The 18,443-nt window shown below is 40.4% G+C and overlaps 1 protein-coding gene across 3 annotated transcripts; it reads left to right on the top strand.

The window, feature by feature from the left end:
* Nucleotides 1–6,269: 6,269 nt before the first annotated feature.
* On the top strand, nucleotides 6,270–17,611 carry LOC121093207 (kazal-type serine protease inhibitor domain-containing protein 1-like). Of its 3 annotated transcripts, none has more exons than XM_040605142.1 (5): nucleotides 6,270–7,186; nucleotides 7,382–7,870; nucleotides 13,443–13,603; nucleotides 15,229–15,373; nucleotides 16,287–17,611. In XM_040605142.1, the coding sequence occupies exons 2-5, from the start codon at nucleotides 7,414–7,416 to the stop codon at nucleotides 16,415–16,417; spliced, it is 894 nt and encodes a 297-aa protein (XP_040461076.1). In that variant the 5' UTR covers nucleotides 6,270–7,186; nucleotides 7,382–7,413; the 3' UTR covers nucleotides 16,418–17,611. The 3 variants fall into 3 exon arrangements, with proteins under 3 accessions (XP_040461076.1, XP_040461075.1, XP_040461077.1); XM_040605143.1 differs by having other exon boundaries at nucleotides 6,271–7,186; nucleotides 7,414–7,870; XM_040605141.1 differs by having other exon boundaries at nucleotides 6,270–7,870.
* Nucleotides 17,612–18,443: the final 832 nt, after the last annotated feature.

Here is an 18,443-nt window from a genome sequence, read left to right on the forward strand (position 1 = left end):
CCACACAGTCTGCATGTCCCCTCCACTAGGCAGCACCGTGCATCTCCTTTCAAGCTCTCTGGTCACAGATGAAAAATGTTTGTCAGAAGCGTTGAGTTCTGGAACTATTCCCACTGAAAAGCACAGTGGTGGGAAGCAGATGCCTGCTCTCTTCTCCAGCTTTTTTACTAGGTCATTTTGATCTGACACCATTGTCCAGGTTATAGGCTTTTTGCAAGACTTTTTGGAAGCTCTATTACCAGAGCTCACAGCCTGAACCTATGTCTGTTGTGGACTTATTTCTCTTCGTAACAACAGTCAGAGCTAATTGTGTCTTTGAAGGAGACATGAGAAGAAGGGGTTGGAGTCAGATTTATGGTTTAGCCTAAGGAAAGGGAGGCTTCAGCCCAGCTGGCAGCTCCAGGAGATCCCACTCTGCCTTTCCACACTGTTGCGGGACAACGGGGCCCTAACATGGGTCTACATGGGCCTCACTGACTGCAGCCCTTAGCTCTGTATGCTCCAGAGGGGTAAGTGAATCACCTGAGAATATTCCTTTTATACCACTGCTCTGGCTCAAAACAGGAAAGACTCACACTTTAAAGAACATCCTTGGAAGTTTCGGTGGGGTACTAGCACCTCTTCCGTGCCCTTCTCCTGCAGACAGCAATGCTGGCCTGGGGCAGGGTCTGGCACCGGGGGTGACTCCTGCTTCCCTCAAGCAATGAGAGTATATTTTGCAAGATCCACGCGCAGCAGAAACAAGCTGACAGAATTTTGCTTTATATCAGAAACTGGTTTCTAGTTGCTTTGCTAGAGAAGGATTGTTAGTCTATCTGTACGTTTGCTGTAATGGAAAACTACTTTCTTGAGTATTGCCGTACAAGAAAAAGCAGGTGAAGCTGAAAGAAAATCCCCCAAGATTCCTCTCTGTGCCTGATTTCCTGGCTGGTTTTAGGGACAGGTAGTTTTTGCTAATGAGACTTTCCATTGTGAAGTTTCAATTGCTTTGGAAAATATTAACTTCGCCGGGTAGATCAAACAGGCCCTGCAGTTATAGTTAGAATATCCTAAAGATTTAGTTCCCAGTAATAACAGGGCTAAACCACACCACTGCCAGAGGCAAAAGCTATATTATTTGAAATGAAACTTCTCATAAATATCCAGCTATGAAGTCATTTTATATCAGCTGCTCTTATATAAACTGGACAAAGCAAACTGTCCTATCCGTCAACATTACGGTTACCAAGAAAAATTACTCTGTATTCATTGTCTGCAAATTTCGGAGATCTCCCTCTCTCTATTAGGCTTTCCCAGGAAACACTGTGGTTTGGTCTTTTTAAGAACTTTGCTGCTACATATAACCAGTAGCATGATCAGTGTCATTTTGGGGCTTAAACTTACTTGTCTGCCTCCTGTTACCATCCCTATGCGGGGAAATGGAGGGACAGACAGATACACCTGGCCCTCAGCGGCCACTGGCCATAGCTAACATTACTTTCCAGTCTTTGTTAGGTGGAAGCACCTCAAAATATTGGCGGACCCAGAACCATGCTGGTTTTGATAATTATTTCTTCCAGCCTCTCTGCAAATGCTCAGAGCATGTTTGTTGCAGGTCTGCAATAAGGACCAGGTCAGTCTTCAAACATCCTGCTGAAAGTCGCACACAGGAGGGGCTGAGAATAGGCAGGGGCACACACACGGACATTGCTAGCCACTCATACCATCCATCCCTTGGTGATGTGGGTAAGGGGGTGCCTCCCACAACCCTGGCCAGGCTGGGGATCCCAGGTCCTCACCTGTATCTCCAACCCCTTCCTGCTCGCTGCCTCCAGGTCCCCCAGCCCCATTTCTCTCTTGCTGTATGTGCTACCATCTACAAGCAAGACATGCTTTCTTGTGCTCTTCATTTTTTGTCTGGTTTTGTGTGGTGAGGTTTGATATGTTTTCCCCAAACTCCAGTGTCTTTGAAGCCCTGCTCTACCTTGTACCTCTACTGTGCCACTATTGATGTAGGCAGCAACTGCCTTGGACACACAAATTGTTTCACACTGCATTAAACTGCAGCATCTGCTGCAGTAAAACATGACACCTGAAAATACTGTGGTCTGTGCAAAACATGGACATGTATTTCCATTACATCTCTCTAAAATTAAGGCAGAAGGTGGACAAACCATGCCCCCCTCGCTCAAGAGGAAGGAGAATGATGCTGGCTATTGCTTCTATATTGCATTTGTGATTAAAGCGTGTAATAGAGAAAGGTTAAGATGTACAACTAAAATTTGCCAGGCTGGAAATGTGGGCAGGATGCATGGGGGAAATACCCTTGTGAAGTTTTCTGTGCAAGTCTCCTCACCGTAACTCTCACCCCTCAGAAATATGGCTTCAGAGAAATGCTAGATTACCTACTGCTGACTCCCTAAATGTTTCCAGTATCACCTCCTTGTTATGGGACAGGAGGCTTGGGTAAAACTACAAAGCTTTCAGAAATTTGGTCTACTTAAAGGATAGCAGAGACACGAAGCAGGCTCGAAAAGCACCCTTGAAATATCTGGCCCCTTGGAAGGAAATACTAGCTTTTTTAAATGAAATTCCAGACTTATTTGTGTGAAAAGGAATCAGTAAGCCTATATTAAATCAAACATACACATTCCGTACTAGAACAGTACTAGCAAGTCCTTCTTTATGCAAGTTAAAATTTGTGTGCCTACAGCCACCAACAATGATGCTGCTGCCACGTGGAATGGGAGAACTCTAGCCAGCCACTGCTGAAGACAGGTCCAAGCTGCATCACCAAAAGCCTTACATGAAAGCAGTCAACTTACAAGCAGGAGATAGCCACTGATTTTTTTATTTGTTTGGTTTTGGTAAATTACATGTAAAACCTTAAAAAAAAAAAAAAGAAGGCAAGAATAATGATCCTCCATTTTAACTTTACAAAGAAAATAATTAAAATATATGTTATTAAAATATGCAAAATTTATAATTTAATTATACAATTAAAGAGCCTTATAGTCTAATAGCCCCACTGTATTTTGCATATTAGTGAACAGTTGCTTTCTTAAAGCTCACAACAGAATCATTTACTTGATGCTGGAGAATAAGTTAATTACGGATCTCCAGCCTTTGATTAATGGATTTAATAATCATGTTACAGCAGAATTAACTTATACTTCATGTGCTTGCAGCACTAATGATGAGATTCATGAAAGCAGCATGTCAGCAAAAAGACTGGCACCAAAAAATGCAATGTTTTAAGATCCCAGGACCCACAAATGGCATCCAACCATTTTTGCCTCACCTATCATTAATTTCTACCATTTGCGACTTATTTCTACAAAACCAAACACTGTTTTCAGGTGAGCTGAGTGCCTCAACTGGAGCTCAATTCTGGATGCCATGGCAGGGGGGGAAATTATCCTAGGAGATTGGTACAGCATCAGGTAATGCACATACCAAATAGGCACAGCCACCTGTAGTGTGCTATTGCCCAGTATAATAGATCAAACATTAGTTTTCTTTAATGCTGTTTTTGTGCACGTAATACAAGTATAAAGTTTCTTGGATGGAAACATGTTGAGTCAGCCAAGATTTACTCTGTCTAAAGGAACCTCAAGTATAGGTACTTAATACAACTCAAGAGACAGAGCAGTATAGTTTCCAAACTTGGCTTCAACTGTTCAAGGACAGGAAGGTAGATGGGAGATTTCAAAGTTTTTCATATTTTGCTATTATTCCACATAGGGCTCCTGTCTGCATAAGAACCAGACCAGCAAGCCTAGCAGGAGCCAGATTCAGAAACCTTTACTTAAGTAAAACTCACATTGACACACATAAAACCGAACAAAGAGCTGAACCGCATTTTGTATGAAAGAGCAGTAGTACCTCAGGAATCGCTAGCAATGGGATTTCAAATTGCATCAGCAATGTATCTTATCTATTACTATGCAAAGCAGAATAACGCAGTACAAGCCAGCAGCTTAGCATAACACTGGACCCCAAGAAGAAGGCAGGAAATTAATAGGAATACAATTTCCTTAACAATTCACTTACAGGAATTATTTTGCAAGACATTACCCATGTCCTGGTGGAAGATGTAGTCTGAGGGTACAGGAAGCACTGGGCCATTTTGCCATGTCCCCTCACTGCCCATCATCCAACTCAGGCACTGCCCTTTCCACAAGATGGTGACAGAACTCCTTGCACTGATCACACCATATGGAAATACCCAGAAAAAGCCAGGGAAATTGCTGCACGGCCAGCACTATCCTGCCTGCTGAGACCAAGAGTACACTAATGCTGTTCAACCTGCCTGTTAAAGAAATTATTCACCAAAACGTTATTTCACAGCTGATGGTAGAAAGCTCCCCTCATACACTGCAGCTGCTTACCTCCTCCCCTCCTTGGAGGGGTTGTGGAGGCATCATCTGCACTGCTTGTCAGCTCTCCAGGCAGCATTTGGGGGATGGTGTCTGAAAAGCAGGCAGGGCACTTTGGTGCCTGTCTTGCAGCTCCACCTGTGACATTAATCCACTGCTGCTTGCATTTTCTTCTGGGAGATATTTAGGGTTAAGATAATTCAAGTTTTGTGATGAAAATCAACACTTTTTTCTGCCAAACCCACAAAAGCAAGCTTCAGGGATTAGAAACATACTGAAATAATGCATATTTTATTACTGAACCAGATGGGACTATGCCTTTAGATGTGATGCTTCAAACTCAGCTGCACGTCCCACCCTCTCTCCTTGCTCCTCATTTATCACCCTTGCTCTGACCCTGCCACACATCCATCCAGTATGGAGAGTTACACCAATGTTCTTCGCAGTTTGTCACAGATGGCTTACTAATGAAAGACATTTTAGACAGCTATCAGACCATTTCTCCATGTCATACCACAGTGCTTTAACCTCTCCCTGCCCCACTTTGTTCCAGGGGAGCTCAGAAATCAGTGGCCAAAAAACCTTCAGCTGTAGATCACCTGCCAAGTGGCAGCTGTTCAAACGAGACCACAGGCATACCCAGTTCTTAATTTAGAGGCTGAGCCTACCAAGAAGTCATATTACATTAGTCAGACAGATGCCAAAAATGCTTTCTAGGATATTTGTGATGGGTTTCCTCAGTGCCAGGATGCAGGAGGTATTTCCTTTTATGCTTCTGTTTCACAGCCCTCAAACCACACACTTCCTGGAAGCTGACAGGTAAAGCTCAGCCTTAGCACAGGGGCAGTGCTGCCCTGCAGTCCTTCCCTGCTTTGGCTGCACATTGCATGTATGTTTTCCCCACTATAAACTTTTTTTTTTTTTACGTTGTATGAGCCTTAGCAAATATTTGTCCTATAGACATTCATCCCCTACAGCTGTAGGCACAAGTAATAAAATAGACAGTGATGAGTAGACCCTAGAATGCAAATCTAAATGTCCAATTAGAATTTGATGGGGAAGTGTGAAATAAAACACATTCAACAGAATACAAAAGAAGGTGGGACAAAAAAATCAATTCCTCATTAAAATCACTGGTTACTTTTCTTCTGACTCTTAATGTTAAAAGTACCATTTGCACACATAATTTACTCCTTTGCAGTCTGATTGTGTGTTCCGAGCTTTGTTTTTAGCCCAGCCATCCTACAGAAATAAGCAGCGCTCGGTAGGTCTCTCCAGGCTGGCTTTAAGAAGTGCTCCACCGATGCGGGCCAAGGGGAAATGCATTATATGCAGTTTGGGAGAAGGAAGTGATTTTGAAGCAGCATGCTACTGCACCGAAAGCAAAAGGTCATCTTAATTGGTGAAGAAGGTAAGAAGCCGAACTGGGGAAAAACCATGGAGATGTTTGGGATGGAAAGAAAACAAAGATTTGCCTTTGTGGATGTGCCCAGAGGATGTAAGGCTGACACAAGAAAATTCCTCCTTCACTGAGTGTATGTAAGCAGCTAAGCACCACAAATCTAAAAAGAGCAGAAAAAAGCCGCTTATGGAAGATTTCAGGACAAGCAAACACAAGCATGATTTTGCTTTTATTTCATCTTGTTAACAGTGCCTTAAGACTTACATATATATCTTGAAAATGTGGGGCACGTGGAGTTATTTTAAGTAAACAGACAAAGATGTTTCATTTGTAGGAAGTGGTGACCTTCACTTGTGGTATTGAGCCATTCTTGCAGGGTCTGTAAGTCCACTGTGCTTCACTTTTACCTCCAACAGACAGTAAGGTGCCTCTCTGCCAAGCTGCATGTGGTTTGAACAGCGGTAACAGTAGCCTATGGTCTATAGACACTTCTCATCAACACTGCAAGGGAAGGGAGTGTTCTGGTATAAGGTAGGGTGATAGGGAGCATGCCTAAATCCTGAGATGTGCAAAGACAAATGCAGCACCTGGCAAGAAATGACCCTGCAAACCCAGCTCCCTGAAGTGGAAGAAATTTATGGACAGAAGAAGTGGGAAAAGTTACCTCTTTCATCCTCCACAACCCACAGTGTAAGTACATCCAAAGAAATGAAGGCAGAACAGTACTACGAAAAGACAAGCGATGCATCTAATACTTCAGCAAAACCTCCGTCTGGGGTGTCTGAAGATGCTGGGGTGGCTTGCTTATGTTTGTCTATGTAAACCTTTTGCACCTTTATTCTTAGAGCCAAAGGTAGACCACGTTATTTTGGGTTGCAAACCACAGACACCCACAAGCACTGAAAAGAAGCTAAATGTAGAGAGAACAATGGGTTTTTTAATGGGTCTAGGTACCTCCCATCTTAAATCCAAGAGTTAAAGTCAATTCCAGCTGTCTTGGACCATCCATTGCTTGTAAAGAGCCTGTAAGTAATTTGTTTATTCAGAACACCCCAGCTGTGATCATTAATGGATGAAATTTGGTGTTAAACCTTGCTCTAGTCTCTAGAGCACTGGCTCAGTTCTAGGGTATTGGTATCTTGGGTACTGCTTTATACCCATGTTTCTCTTTTTCTGACCGTCTTTTTCAACTGATGGGGGTGGGAGGTCATAGCAGTTAATTTCTTCATTTTACACTATTTTACCCTGTTGCCCTTTCTACGATAGCTGCGATATAATGTTTCAGTAGAGCAACGCTTTGCAAATTTGGCTCAAGGAGACACTGAGCAAACAGCTTTTCAGAGAGCTTCAACTCAGCTGTCAGAAGGGGCAGTTTGGTTTCTGTGCAAGCAATACTCACATTCCAAACTGCATTAGAGAAAAGCCGGTGGGTTTGTATGCATTTTTATTATCAGTTCCAGATTAAGAATCTGATGCTAATTTCTTCTTAAAGCCTGTGTTTGCAGTAGAATTTATATTCTGAAACAAGAAAAGGATTGTGATGTTTTTCTCACACTAGCTCACTCTTCTTTTTTTTTTTTTCTTTTCTTTTCTTTTTTTTTCCCCCTGGCTTTACTCCAAGGACCTTTTCTGCTTGTTTGTTACATTCTCAAGATGAAGCACCCGATGGTTACAGCAGTGCTGGTAGTACTGCTGCAGGTTTCTCAGAGTTTCCCTGCCTTGTACCACCGAGGTTGGTGGAGGCTGTTAAGGGAAGGAGATAGTTGTGGAAAATGCAATTTGGCACTTTGTTCTGAGCCTAAAGACTGTCCAGCCGGGACTGTACTGGATCGTTGTGGCTGCTGTCCTGAATGTGGAAATGTGGAAGGTCAGATCTGCGACTTGGACCAGGGCAATCATTTTTACGGGCAATGTGGGGACAACCTCGAGTGCAGGTTGGATGCTGATGAAGCAAGGTTTGGGGAAGTTCCTGAGCCCCAGTGTGTGTGCAAGTCTCAAGAGAGCATCTGTGGACCTGAAGGGAAAACCTACGAGAACATCTGTCAATTCAACAAGGCTTATGCTACGAAAAGAAATATCAGCATGAAACATAAAGGGCCATGTGAATCAGGTAACATGTAGAGGCACTTCCAAACTGAAAAAAAAATCTAATTCTTATTTTCATATGTGTTACTAGATGCTCTTGTCTAACTTTGTTAAAGTAATACTGCATTTTTGTTATAATTATCATTATTTTGTTATAATACTACTTTGTGTTAAACATGGTTCAGCAGCTGGTACTTAATCTTGTATGTTACAAACCTCCTATAGACTAGTGGATTAAATCACTTGGTGACCATATGCCATAGATCTACAGACTAGTTCTGCTGTGAACAAGCAGAGTATGAGATATTTTCTACAAAAATTGTATGTGTAGTTGGGAATAGGTAAACAGATAGGATAGTCTGGGAGGACTGGGGAAATAATTACAATTATATGAGGACTGACCTGATATTGAAGTGGTGATAGCAAGGCAGATCTCATTTATATATAGGTATACATACATATATGCAAGCATGTATGTATCCCACCTGTGTGTATATATGGTAAGCAGTGAAGCAGAGGCAACAGAAGGAGATAGGGCTTAATTAACAGATTTGTTCTTTTCCCCCCAAAAAAAGGCTAAAATAATCTAATTTTGGAATCTTCATAAAATCTAGCTAACCCATGAAACAGAAAATCCAAATATCAGAACAAAATCAAATGGAAACAATTTCCCTAAAGACACTTAGAGTTCATGAACAGTTGTCCACAATGATTATTAGTGGAAAGATTCTTAGCTGAGTTGTATAGGAGAATCCTGCCTCCTGCTCGTGTGCTGTCCTCATTCTTCACATTATTACAAGTCTTTACTCCTGGGCACCTTTCACCTAAGTCACATGAATATAAAATGAAAATGAAAAAGTGAACAGGCTTTGTTTTTTGAATGAGAAACTGCTTGTGGTTTGTTGTGTGTTTTTTTTTAAGTTAATGAAATATTTTCTCAAATGAATTAAGTAGAAGAGGTCTCTGGGTCACAAATGGTTCTAGGAATCTGAAATTGCATCTCTGGCAAAGGTCCATATATGAGACTAACTTGGGTACATTTTACCCACTCCTCGCTAGCAATCTGTTCCCTCCAACTTAGACTGTATGCTGTGCTTTTATATTGAATGAACACTAGATATTGAATACCTAAAAGGTAAAGTGATGAACAGCTAATACCAGACCTCTTTCTTCTTTCTCTAGTTAGAAGAGAAGATGCATTAAAGAATCCCTTATTTGCCATCAGGGTATTAAGCTGGGAAAAAAGGCTTGTCAGTAAAAAGACATTCAGAAAACCCTGCCCACAGTACGATTGAAAGCCTATTAGCCCTCGGGTAGGTCTTCTTCTTTGGGATTAAAATAGCACTAGTTCTTGTGGCATAACCCCTTCAGGAAGATTTCAGTTGGAAGTGCCACTCCAGTAGCAAGTGACGGTAACTTTGCAGCAGAGGCAGCTGTTCATGCATACAGGCTTAAAGCAATGGTCCACTCTAATTAATTAAACAGAACCGGCCACATACAAAAAACTTCAGTTTGGAAGTACTATCACTTTTACTTGCTGGTGTTGTCATCCAGCAGGCCTTGCAGTCACCTGAGGCACATAACACCACTCATCATGCAGGAGGAATGAGCTTGGCTGCTTTGCAGGCAGGCGTCACCCCCAACATTTTCCCACTGTTTTCCTGGGTCCTCAGAAGGGCTGGACCCTCTCTTCAGGAACTCAGATAGATTTCCTACCATCACTCAGCCCACTGAATCCCACGGAAGCCTGGGGAAGGATCATAGCCGTATCAGTGCTGTGCAGAGTTTAGTTAAGCAAAACGGGGGCCGGTTCCCTCAGAGCACCCACCTGGCATCCACACCCAGCTGCAGCAAAGCACTGGAGTCTGAGGTGGGTGCTGGGCTCACGGAGGAGCAGCACCACGAGTGCCCCTCTTCTCAAGCTTTCTGAGCAGCAGCTGACCATGCCGGCTGCGTAGGTTGTGGTTTAGACCCTGGAAGGAGCCTGGGCCCTTCAGCAAGCAGCAGGGCACAGAGGTGCTACCAGGGGGGCCCATGCCTCGTTCCCCACGGGAGTTTACCATCAGCCCCCCCCCGCCACAGCAGCTCTCTGAAGCAGCACAGCGGGCATGTGAAAGGGCACCGTGATTTAGAGTGGTTTTTCATGGCTGCAGCTGATGACAAAAGGCAACAGGGAGTCTGGCACTGAGAGCAGCACCTCGCTGCGGCACTCGCTTTCCGCTGACTTCAATTTGCATGAGAAACAGTGAACACTGTGGGGTTTTGGTACCAAGCTATAAATACAACCTTCACTCAACTCAAAGTACTTTGTTTTGTTATTTCTCCTTCAAAGCATCTGCTGTTTCCTATTGATGCCAAATGGATTAATTGTATACAGCAACCGATGAATAAATAAATAACAATAAACTTCTTTCATCAGAAGAGTATAGCCTTTTATCTTTCATCCATCACCAGAAAAAGGAGAAGAAAAAGGCCTAGCTCCCTAAAGAAACATTGAAAAAGCCTTTATTTTCCTGAAACCCAGTTTTGATCAGTTTATCTAATAATTTACCAAGGTTACTAAGTACATTGATTATATACAGATTCTCTACACTTAATCCATCCCCATTCACATTCAGACCTTTCTTGCTGATGATTTAATAAAGTAATGGAACAATATAGCAGTGATTCTCTTTATAAGTTAGCTATCACATAATTTATTTTAAATGTAAATTTTGGAGTAAAAAACAAATAACCCATGAAATTTTCTGACATTTTCATCAAATGAGACATAGATTAGCAAAAATGAATATGAGTTAAGGGGAAAAAAAGAATCATGTTATCTAATTCATTAATCTGGAGTGATATTGGGTGAATGTTGATTGTGAAACTGAAGCAATATTTTGACTTTTCCTGATTTCTGGTTTGTCTTCTGTAACACACGAGGATAATTCATGACTGGGACTGTAAAAGGAAGGGAGCAGCTACTGCCCATTCACGTCTGGACACTGAGACATGAGAATGCTTTCTATAGCTATAGCTATGAAGAAAAATTTATCTACTCCAGGAATCAAAATGGCAGGTTATTGTAACAATAAAGATCCATTTCTAAAGACACAGTTATAAAAAAAAAAAAAAGTATACACAGATATGCATGGGACAATTTGGCTGAACACAAAATCTGAAACAGTCAAAAATGCAGTTTGTAAATTTCTGTTAAAATGATACCTCATTACTTCAATTTTCTTCTGTAAAATACAGCAAAATGGTGTTGTGAGATGTGCTGATTTTTGATCAGCTAATGCAAGTATTTATTGTGTGTTCAGGTTCAGAAAAGGCAGTTTGGTTAGATTAGAACTGTGGTTCTTCCTACATGTTATGACTTTGATCTTGGATGATGCCAGTCCTGGTCAGCCCTGGTCCAGCAAAGCCTTAACTACCTCTATGAAAGTACTCAGCTGGGTGTGACTCGGACCATGGCTAGACATTTCCAAGCTATCATCTGTATTCTCCTTCCAGCTAATGGAGGAAGGGGTACTTCCAGTGCGGAATTCATCTTGGTGTATGGTAGACTGCTGGAAAATTTCTCGTACATGAACAGCTATAATGCAGATCTGTAATTCAGACCCTTACATCCTCGAGGCTAAGGATGTGTTTACATGGTGTAGTGAAGCCAGAGCCCTCAGCCTCACACAGCTGGGCCATGGCTGTGGACAGTCTCACAAGCAGGACTCCGTTCTTGACAGTATTTCAGCGTTGTCAGTGTCCATGGGCCTGTGTTAGCACCAGAACAAAAATATTACTAACCAGTCAACATCTGAGTGTTTCAAGAGTTTTTCATGCTGTCTGTACAAGAATAATTTAAAGAACTCATGCGAGTCAACGTAGACATTAGTTTCTTTTTCACAGTTTAAGCTTAACTACAGTGGATGTATCATTAAAAGGAGTGTGGCTGCACTGAGTTTTGATAGTTCAAAGTATGCTTTAATATCAGACCCTACATGAGAAGTTCATAGGCAAAAAAAGTTCTTATCCAAGATATTAAGTTAATGTTGATTTGAATACAAGACTTTTGAAATAATAAACAGATTCTGAATGTACAGGTCTCATGAAAGACAAAGCATTTAAGGGTTCAATTATCCTAGTTTGAAAATCTTACTTTTAAAGAGTAACAGGATTGTTCAATGAGGCATTCATAAATGGGGAAACTGATACTTTGCTGGATAATTTGTTTGCAATTAATTTTAATCAGTATGCATTTGATATTTTCTGAACAGATACCAATCCTGAAAAACTGACAAATGTATTAGAAACTTTGCCTGAAAACCTGGAACAAGTCGTTAGAGTTTCAAATGCTGAAGCATAAATGCTGTACCTACATATATATTACAATATTGCAAGTAAAAATATATTCATTGTACTATAAGTTTCTATTTCCAAGCATCTGGAATTTGTACAAAAATAGAACCATTAATTAAATACAAGTATAATGGCCCAGAAAATGCATTCATTTTTAAACACTGGCCTGAAAATAGAATGAAAACAGGCTTTAGAAGGAAAAACGTTTCTGGCTGAGAAAAAACAGATCAGGGAAAAAAGCAGAGATCTCCAAAATAGGAAGGCTGTGATAGCAGTCAGTATGTTATTTTGCTCTCCACTGCTAAATTTCATCATGTCCTGTTAACATTTAATATGTTCATGCATGCTTATAGAGGGATATGTGTTTAAATCACATATGAATGCATCAGCTAACAGTTTATTTTTAAAATGTCTTCACATCCCTGGACTGGCTCCCTCTCGTGGTTAACGTCAGCTTTTTCTTTGGGAAAAAGTGGGAGAGTATAATTCAGGGGCAATAAATCAGCAGTGGAGGGGGATGAGGGGAATAGAACAATAGGAAACAAGTGGAAATCTAACAATTATAATAAACGTTACATAAAACCTTATAAAAATAATTGGACTTCAATCACTTTTATTACTTGTCTCATAACAAGAACATCAGATGAAACTGATAGCTATTGAGGATAAATGTGAAACTTATTAATGCTGTTATTCTGTAACTTGCTGCAATGGATAACAGAGGGGGATAAGATTCTAATAAGTTCCAAGGCAATGATGTCCTCAGAAAAAATTTTGACAAGCTAGCAGTGCAAGTATTTAGCTTTTAAGCTAACCAAAATGTAATATAAATTAAGAAGAACTACCATGTATAATCAAGTTACTCTCTGATTGTTTGCTGCAGAATTTCTTGTTCTTCCCTCTGAAGGTCTAGTCAAGTACTGGCTACCCAAGCTGGGCCTTGAGTCTAATCCATGATGACAGTTCATGGGACACAAACTTTTAATTTCAGTTTAAGCTTCGCAATCACGTACAAGGGAAAAAGATAGACAGGTCCTTTGAAATAAGCGTTTTAAAAAGCCTGCTCACCCTTTAATGGGACACAAGGTGTTCTGAGCTTTAAAAGCTGCTTGGAATCATGTGGCTCTTCATAATGTGTTAGCTGGCAAAAGGCAAACTGGTTCTATCACATGAAGTAGAAATTAATGTTATACGCTTTTGTGTTTGTGTTGTCTTTTTCTCACTGTCTTCTAAAGCACTGTTCTGTCTGTTCTTTGCAGCTCCTGTTATTTCTATGCCACCTCAAGATGTCCAGAATTACACAGGCAATGATGTCATTTTTGGCTGTGAGGTGTCAGCCTACCCTATGCCACACCTTGAATGGAAAAAAAAGGGGAATAAAATGTTTCTGCCAGGAGATGATGCCCACCTCTCAGTACAGGTAAAACTTGCACTTTCCATGTCAGACAGTTTGGGATGAGGAGTTGAGGGATTAATCAGGGAATTCTTCCCACAGAATACAATACTGTGCAATAAATAGATTCCCAATAGGGACCTTCTGACTGTGTAAAGAATTATGATTTCAGTCAGTGCAAGGATCATTGCTTTGGCAGTCCAAGCAGACGAAATAACAGCCAGGGTACCGCCATCTGGCCTGCTGCAGGGAAAGAAAAGATGGAAGATTCTCCTTATGTAGGCATGATTCTGGAAAAAAAATGAATGAACATATAAACGGAACCATTTAGGCTGCTACCTAAAAGAAGGTGCATTCTGGGAAGGACGACTGTTGGCAACAATTTTTCTACTCTTGATGCAGAAGCAGAATTCTGGCAGGTATCTAAACTTCTCCTTTGCAAGATGCTGTTTCTGGAGACCTGCCATTTGGGTTCAGTCCCTGAGGCATCCAAAAGGAAAGCAAAGAAACTTGCTCATTTTATGGAGGACACTGTGTTTTAATCTGAGGGAAAAGAGCAGAATGGTATTAGTAGAGGCTTCAAGCAAATCTAGAAATAGCCTTGAAGTTTGAGCTAAAATGAAATAAATTAAAATGCTAATTCCTTTAAACGGAAATAACATTCTGGGGAGACAAGCTAACAATACCAGATGTACAGGCAGACCACAGTAAGGCTGAAGCCAGCATCTGCGCGCCTCCCCCGATGGACAAAGAATACAAACAGAGACTACAAAGAGAAATGCGTGGCAAATCTCACTTTCTGGACATACAGCCCAGAAATGGTATGATCCAATGGACATGGGTCACAATCTGAACAAAAAGGTAGACAGAAAAAGCACAGAAGCAGCTAATTAAACAGTACAGTGCTACTGAAGAGTCCAAATTATTTAGAAATGTTTCCAGAGGCAGCATGAACACAGGTGGGATTAGTGGACTTAGACCTGCCCAGAAACAATGGTGCAAAGCACCACAACCAAATGCTGGTCACCTCAGAGGCTAAACTGAGCTCTGTTAACCTATCTCCATTAATAGATTCAGCATGAGAGATTCTCTGTGAACATCTGTTAATGGTTTTCTGTTTGGAAAAGAAAGCTCACCCTTTAAGAGGCTTTAGCCCAAGTCAGTTGAAACTGATTGTCATGAAGTGTGAAAGCTCATGGTATGTCATGCCAATCCATTAACATCTGGATGCCGAGTGTCACCTTGGTCGGGCCCCTTGGCCCTGAACAACTCAACCAGACCCACCTGCTGCTTCTGTCCTGAAGAAACTGATGAGCTTGAGAACAGGTGGCAATGCTTTGAAGCAGCAGCAAGTGGTATGGGATGACAGACAGGAGAAGCATTGGGAATCAGTAGCATGAGAAGGAATAGAAATGAGAGCACTGTGAAGGGCAATGAAGTTTAAAGAGCAGAGGTGGGAAAGCATGAACTCACAGGCACAGAACAACAAGAAGTTAAAACATAGCACAGCAGAAACAAATAGAATCAAAGCATGATGACAGTAAACCAAAAGCAAAGGTTGGAATGATGTTTAATCCATCCACAATTATTTTAAGAAATACCATGGTGTCTCCTACCTACTTAATTTCTATAATTTCTTTCTCTTCTCAAAGGCAAGAGGTGGGCCTCAGAAGTATGGTGTGACAGGCTGGCTGCAGATTCAAGGCCTCAGAAAATCAGATGAAGGCGTTTACATCTGCCACACCAAAAATAAGCATGGTGCAACATATGCCTCTGCGAGATTGAAAGTCATTGATGGTATTACCTTTTTATTTGCATGTTAAGAGTATAAATATGCATACAAGCAGGCTGCAAAGGACAGATTTGTCAGAATACAAATGAAGACTATGAGAAATTACCTAAAGATGTCAATATTTAAACTTTTCTGTGTGCTTTTCTTTTACTTTATCCCCTAACAGGTTAATATGGTAATATTTTGCTGAAAATTATACTAGCTTCCACAAAACAGAAAGCTGTGGATCATAGCCATACAGCTGAGACACATGTTATTCCACTGTCCTTATCCTACAGAAGTCCTTTGATGTTAGTAGGAACTCTGCACGCAGAACAACAGCTGTTGTAGCTAAGCAAGTCTTTGAACTACAGCAGTTCTGCATTGCTGTTTATTTTTCAAAAAATTAGGAAGGAAACAGTTGTTGCTCCTTAATGAGTGTTTGGAAAGATGTAAGAAATAGCTTTACTATTGTTTTGCATTGGGCCCAGTCCTGCAGAATAACATCCTTCTTCCTCCAGGAAAAAACAGGTTTCCTGGCAAATGCAGGGTAAAGATGCATTGTCTTCTATTTGCCTCCTGGTTTGAGGAGTTTGTCACCGGTTTGTCAATGACCTTGTTTCTGCAGGTGACTTTCAAAGCTTTATTGGCTCTGGTCATATTTTCAGGTACATAGGATCTGCAGAGGACTGAACTCATAGCTCACTAGTACCGGGAATTAAATGTATTTTCAACATCTTAAAATGTGAATGATATAAAAATTTGCTCGTATTTCATGAGCTTCAGTGATACAAAGTCTAGTCAACAGATAAAAACCCTCTCCTTTTAATTGATAACAAGATTCAGAAACACTGATCTTGCCGTACAGATACGAAACCATACTTTGTTCTTTGTTCCTATCTACAACTAATTTAATCTGGATTCAATTACATCTTGCAGGATCATCTCCTACATTTGCATTTTCTGCTGGCAGTAGAAGTGCAAGCTACAGCATTGAATATGGGGACTATTATGACCATTCTGATGATGAAGATGAGGAAGAATATGAATCCGGGGACTATGAAAATTAAAACAACTCTGAATAATACTTTTTATATATCTGTTGACCATTACCTTTCACGCTCTGTTCTATTTACTAGTAGTCTCTGTGCCATAAATGGCTCCTCTGATAACGCACATATTCACTTGTGTATCCACCCTCCTGAAATTCAGCTATAGCTTAAGTGTATCATGCTACTCACCAGAAAAAAAGAACAGTTGTAAATCCACACTTTTAGACTGTTAAATAAAACTCTTAAATGTGCACCTGTCCACTAAGTACACTGAAGGGATCAAATTTTATATTGATTTTTTAAATGTAAATTATGTTATAATTTCTTTCATTCTAATTTGTCTAGCAAAAATGTCCATAGTTAAACAATATTTTTACTTGTATCAATTTCCTCTTTTCTATAATGTACTAAGAAGTATCAAGAGATTGTTCACATGGCAACAAACCTAAGTATGAAGGTTGCAAAACAGTCTTTAATCTCCTTAGCTGATGTTTTCTCGTAAGTTTCAGCAAGATTTTCCTTCTCATTTGAAATTTGTCATGGTTAGTCTCATCAAGGGTGAATTATCTGTCTTTTGGGCAGTTATTTTGTTTACTTTTTTTTTAAGATACATTGAAGCAATCACAGTCAAAACAAGGAAGTGCCGTTTCACTAGCAATACTCAAAAATACCCAGAAAAGATTTCTTGCGTATTCAAACAGCTGTGCATACCTTTTGACTTCCTTTTGTAACAGCTCTTGCGCTACTAACAGCGTCAGCTTCTTCCCACAGCCTAGGCAACGGTTTAAGATTTGGGGTTATTACTTTTACTCTGCACAGCATCACATTTGGTGAGAATTACTGCAGTTTAGAGAAGGCAATTGTTCTGTGGCTCAGTGCATGCCCCTCAAACACACAGAGATCCACACACAGAACCAGTATTTGTCTTTTGTCTTGGACTGACCAAGACTTGCTCTTGTATCTGACCCATGTATACTATGTCCAACTAAAAGTGCATTCAGCATTGCCACACTTCTGGAAATGACAGGCAGAAATGCAGGCATCATTTTCTTCCTGAAAACCACCAGAACACATGCACTTTTTTCAAATTGTCTCAACCACTTATCAATCAACATGAACCAGACAGCAAATGACATGCAATTCAAAAACACAAGACTTCAAAGTGTAAAGTGATCACCCTGAAAAATTTCTCCAATTTCTTTTATTAACTAATTACATGAGGGCTGGCTCTGAATTAATGAGTGACTGAAAATACAAAACTATGAAAACCACTTTTGGGAGGCAGTTACACCTGTTGGTTCCCATTGGCTGAGGGTAGATGAATAGCAGTAAATTACTGAACAACATTAATGACTAAGGAAGAAAAAGTTCAGACAACTACATGTAAACCCTCAGTATTTGCAGTTGTCTTTATCTGATGCACAAACCCATGTAGTGGTTACTGCACACACGGACGTAACTCGGAAGTTAAATTAATGGTGTTAAGGAAGCTTTAAGGGCAGTCTTACTGTATGCGTATACATACTGCGTAGATTACTTAATGTATATACAGTGCAACACAAATTCCTCCTTTAATGTGCTCTTTTGTGCTTTTTTGCCATTAGGCAGATTTTTCCTTTCAATTTGAATTACATTAAGAAATTGGTTATAGACTGTGTTTGCCCTGAGGTATTATTGATCTTTGCCCGGGTAGCAAACAAGCTAAGAATAATTTATTTGGTTTCAGACTTTCTAGAGCATTGGCAACTTATGAGTAGAAAGCATCCCATTTTATCATTGAAAATATTAATTTGTTTTAACTAGGAGTATGAAACGGTTTCATATTTAACTACTGATTTTGTTGCATGGGCTCTTCCTAGTGGTATAACTAGTGGTTAATATATATCCCTAGTGGCTAGTAACTTTTTTTGCTTATCCACTATACAGAAATGTGAACATAAAATTGTCTGGTAGGAATCACTGATTATTTTTTTTAAGTGGGTATTTTTTTATGGAACTATTTAATCTGCAGAAATATATTCAAGATCAATTGTGATCTGCATTG

This window comes from Falco naumanni, chromosome 8 (genome assembly GCF_017639655.2).
Source record: "Falco naumanni isolate bFalNau1 chromosome 8, bFalNau1.pat, whole genome shotgun sequence".
Taxonomy (NCBI): domain Eukaryota; kingdom Metazoa; phylum Chordata; class Aves; order Falconiformes; family Falconidae; genus Falco; species Falco naumanni.

What these genes read in the sequence shown, in the direction of transcription:
- LOC121093207 (XM_040605141.1), top strand. Translation starts at nt 7,414, where the DNA reads ATGAAGCACCCGATGGTTACAGCAGTGCTGGTAGTACTGCTGCAGGTT. An exon ending in ATGCCCACCTCTCAGTACAG is followed by an intron (nt 13,604 to 15,228) that starts GTAAAACTTGCA and finishes CTCTTCTCAAAG; the next exon opens with GCAAGAGGTGGGCCTCAGAA. An exon ending in GAGATTGAAAGTCATTGATG is followed by an intron (nt 15,374 to 16,286) that starts GTATTACCTTTT and finishes TACATCTTGCAG; the next exon opens with GATCATCTCCTACATTTGCA.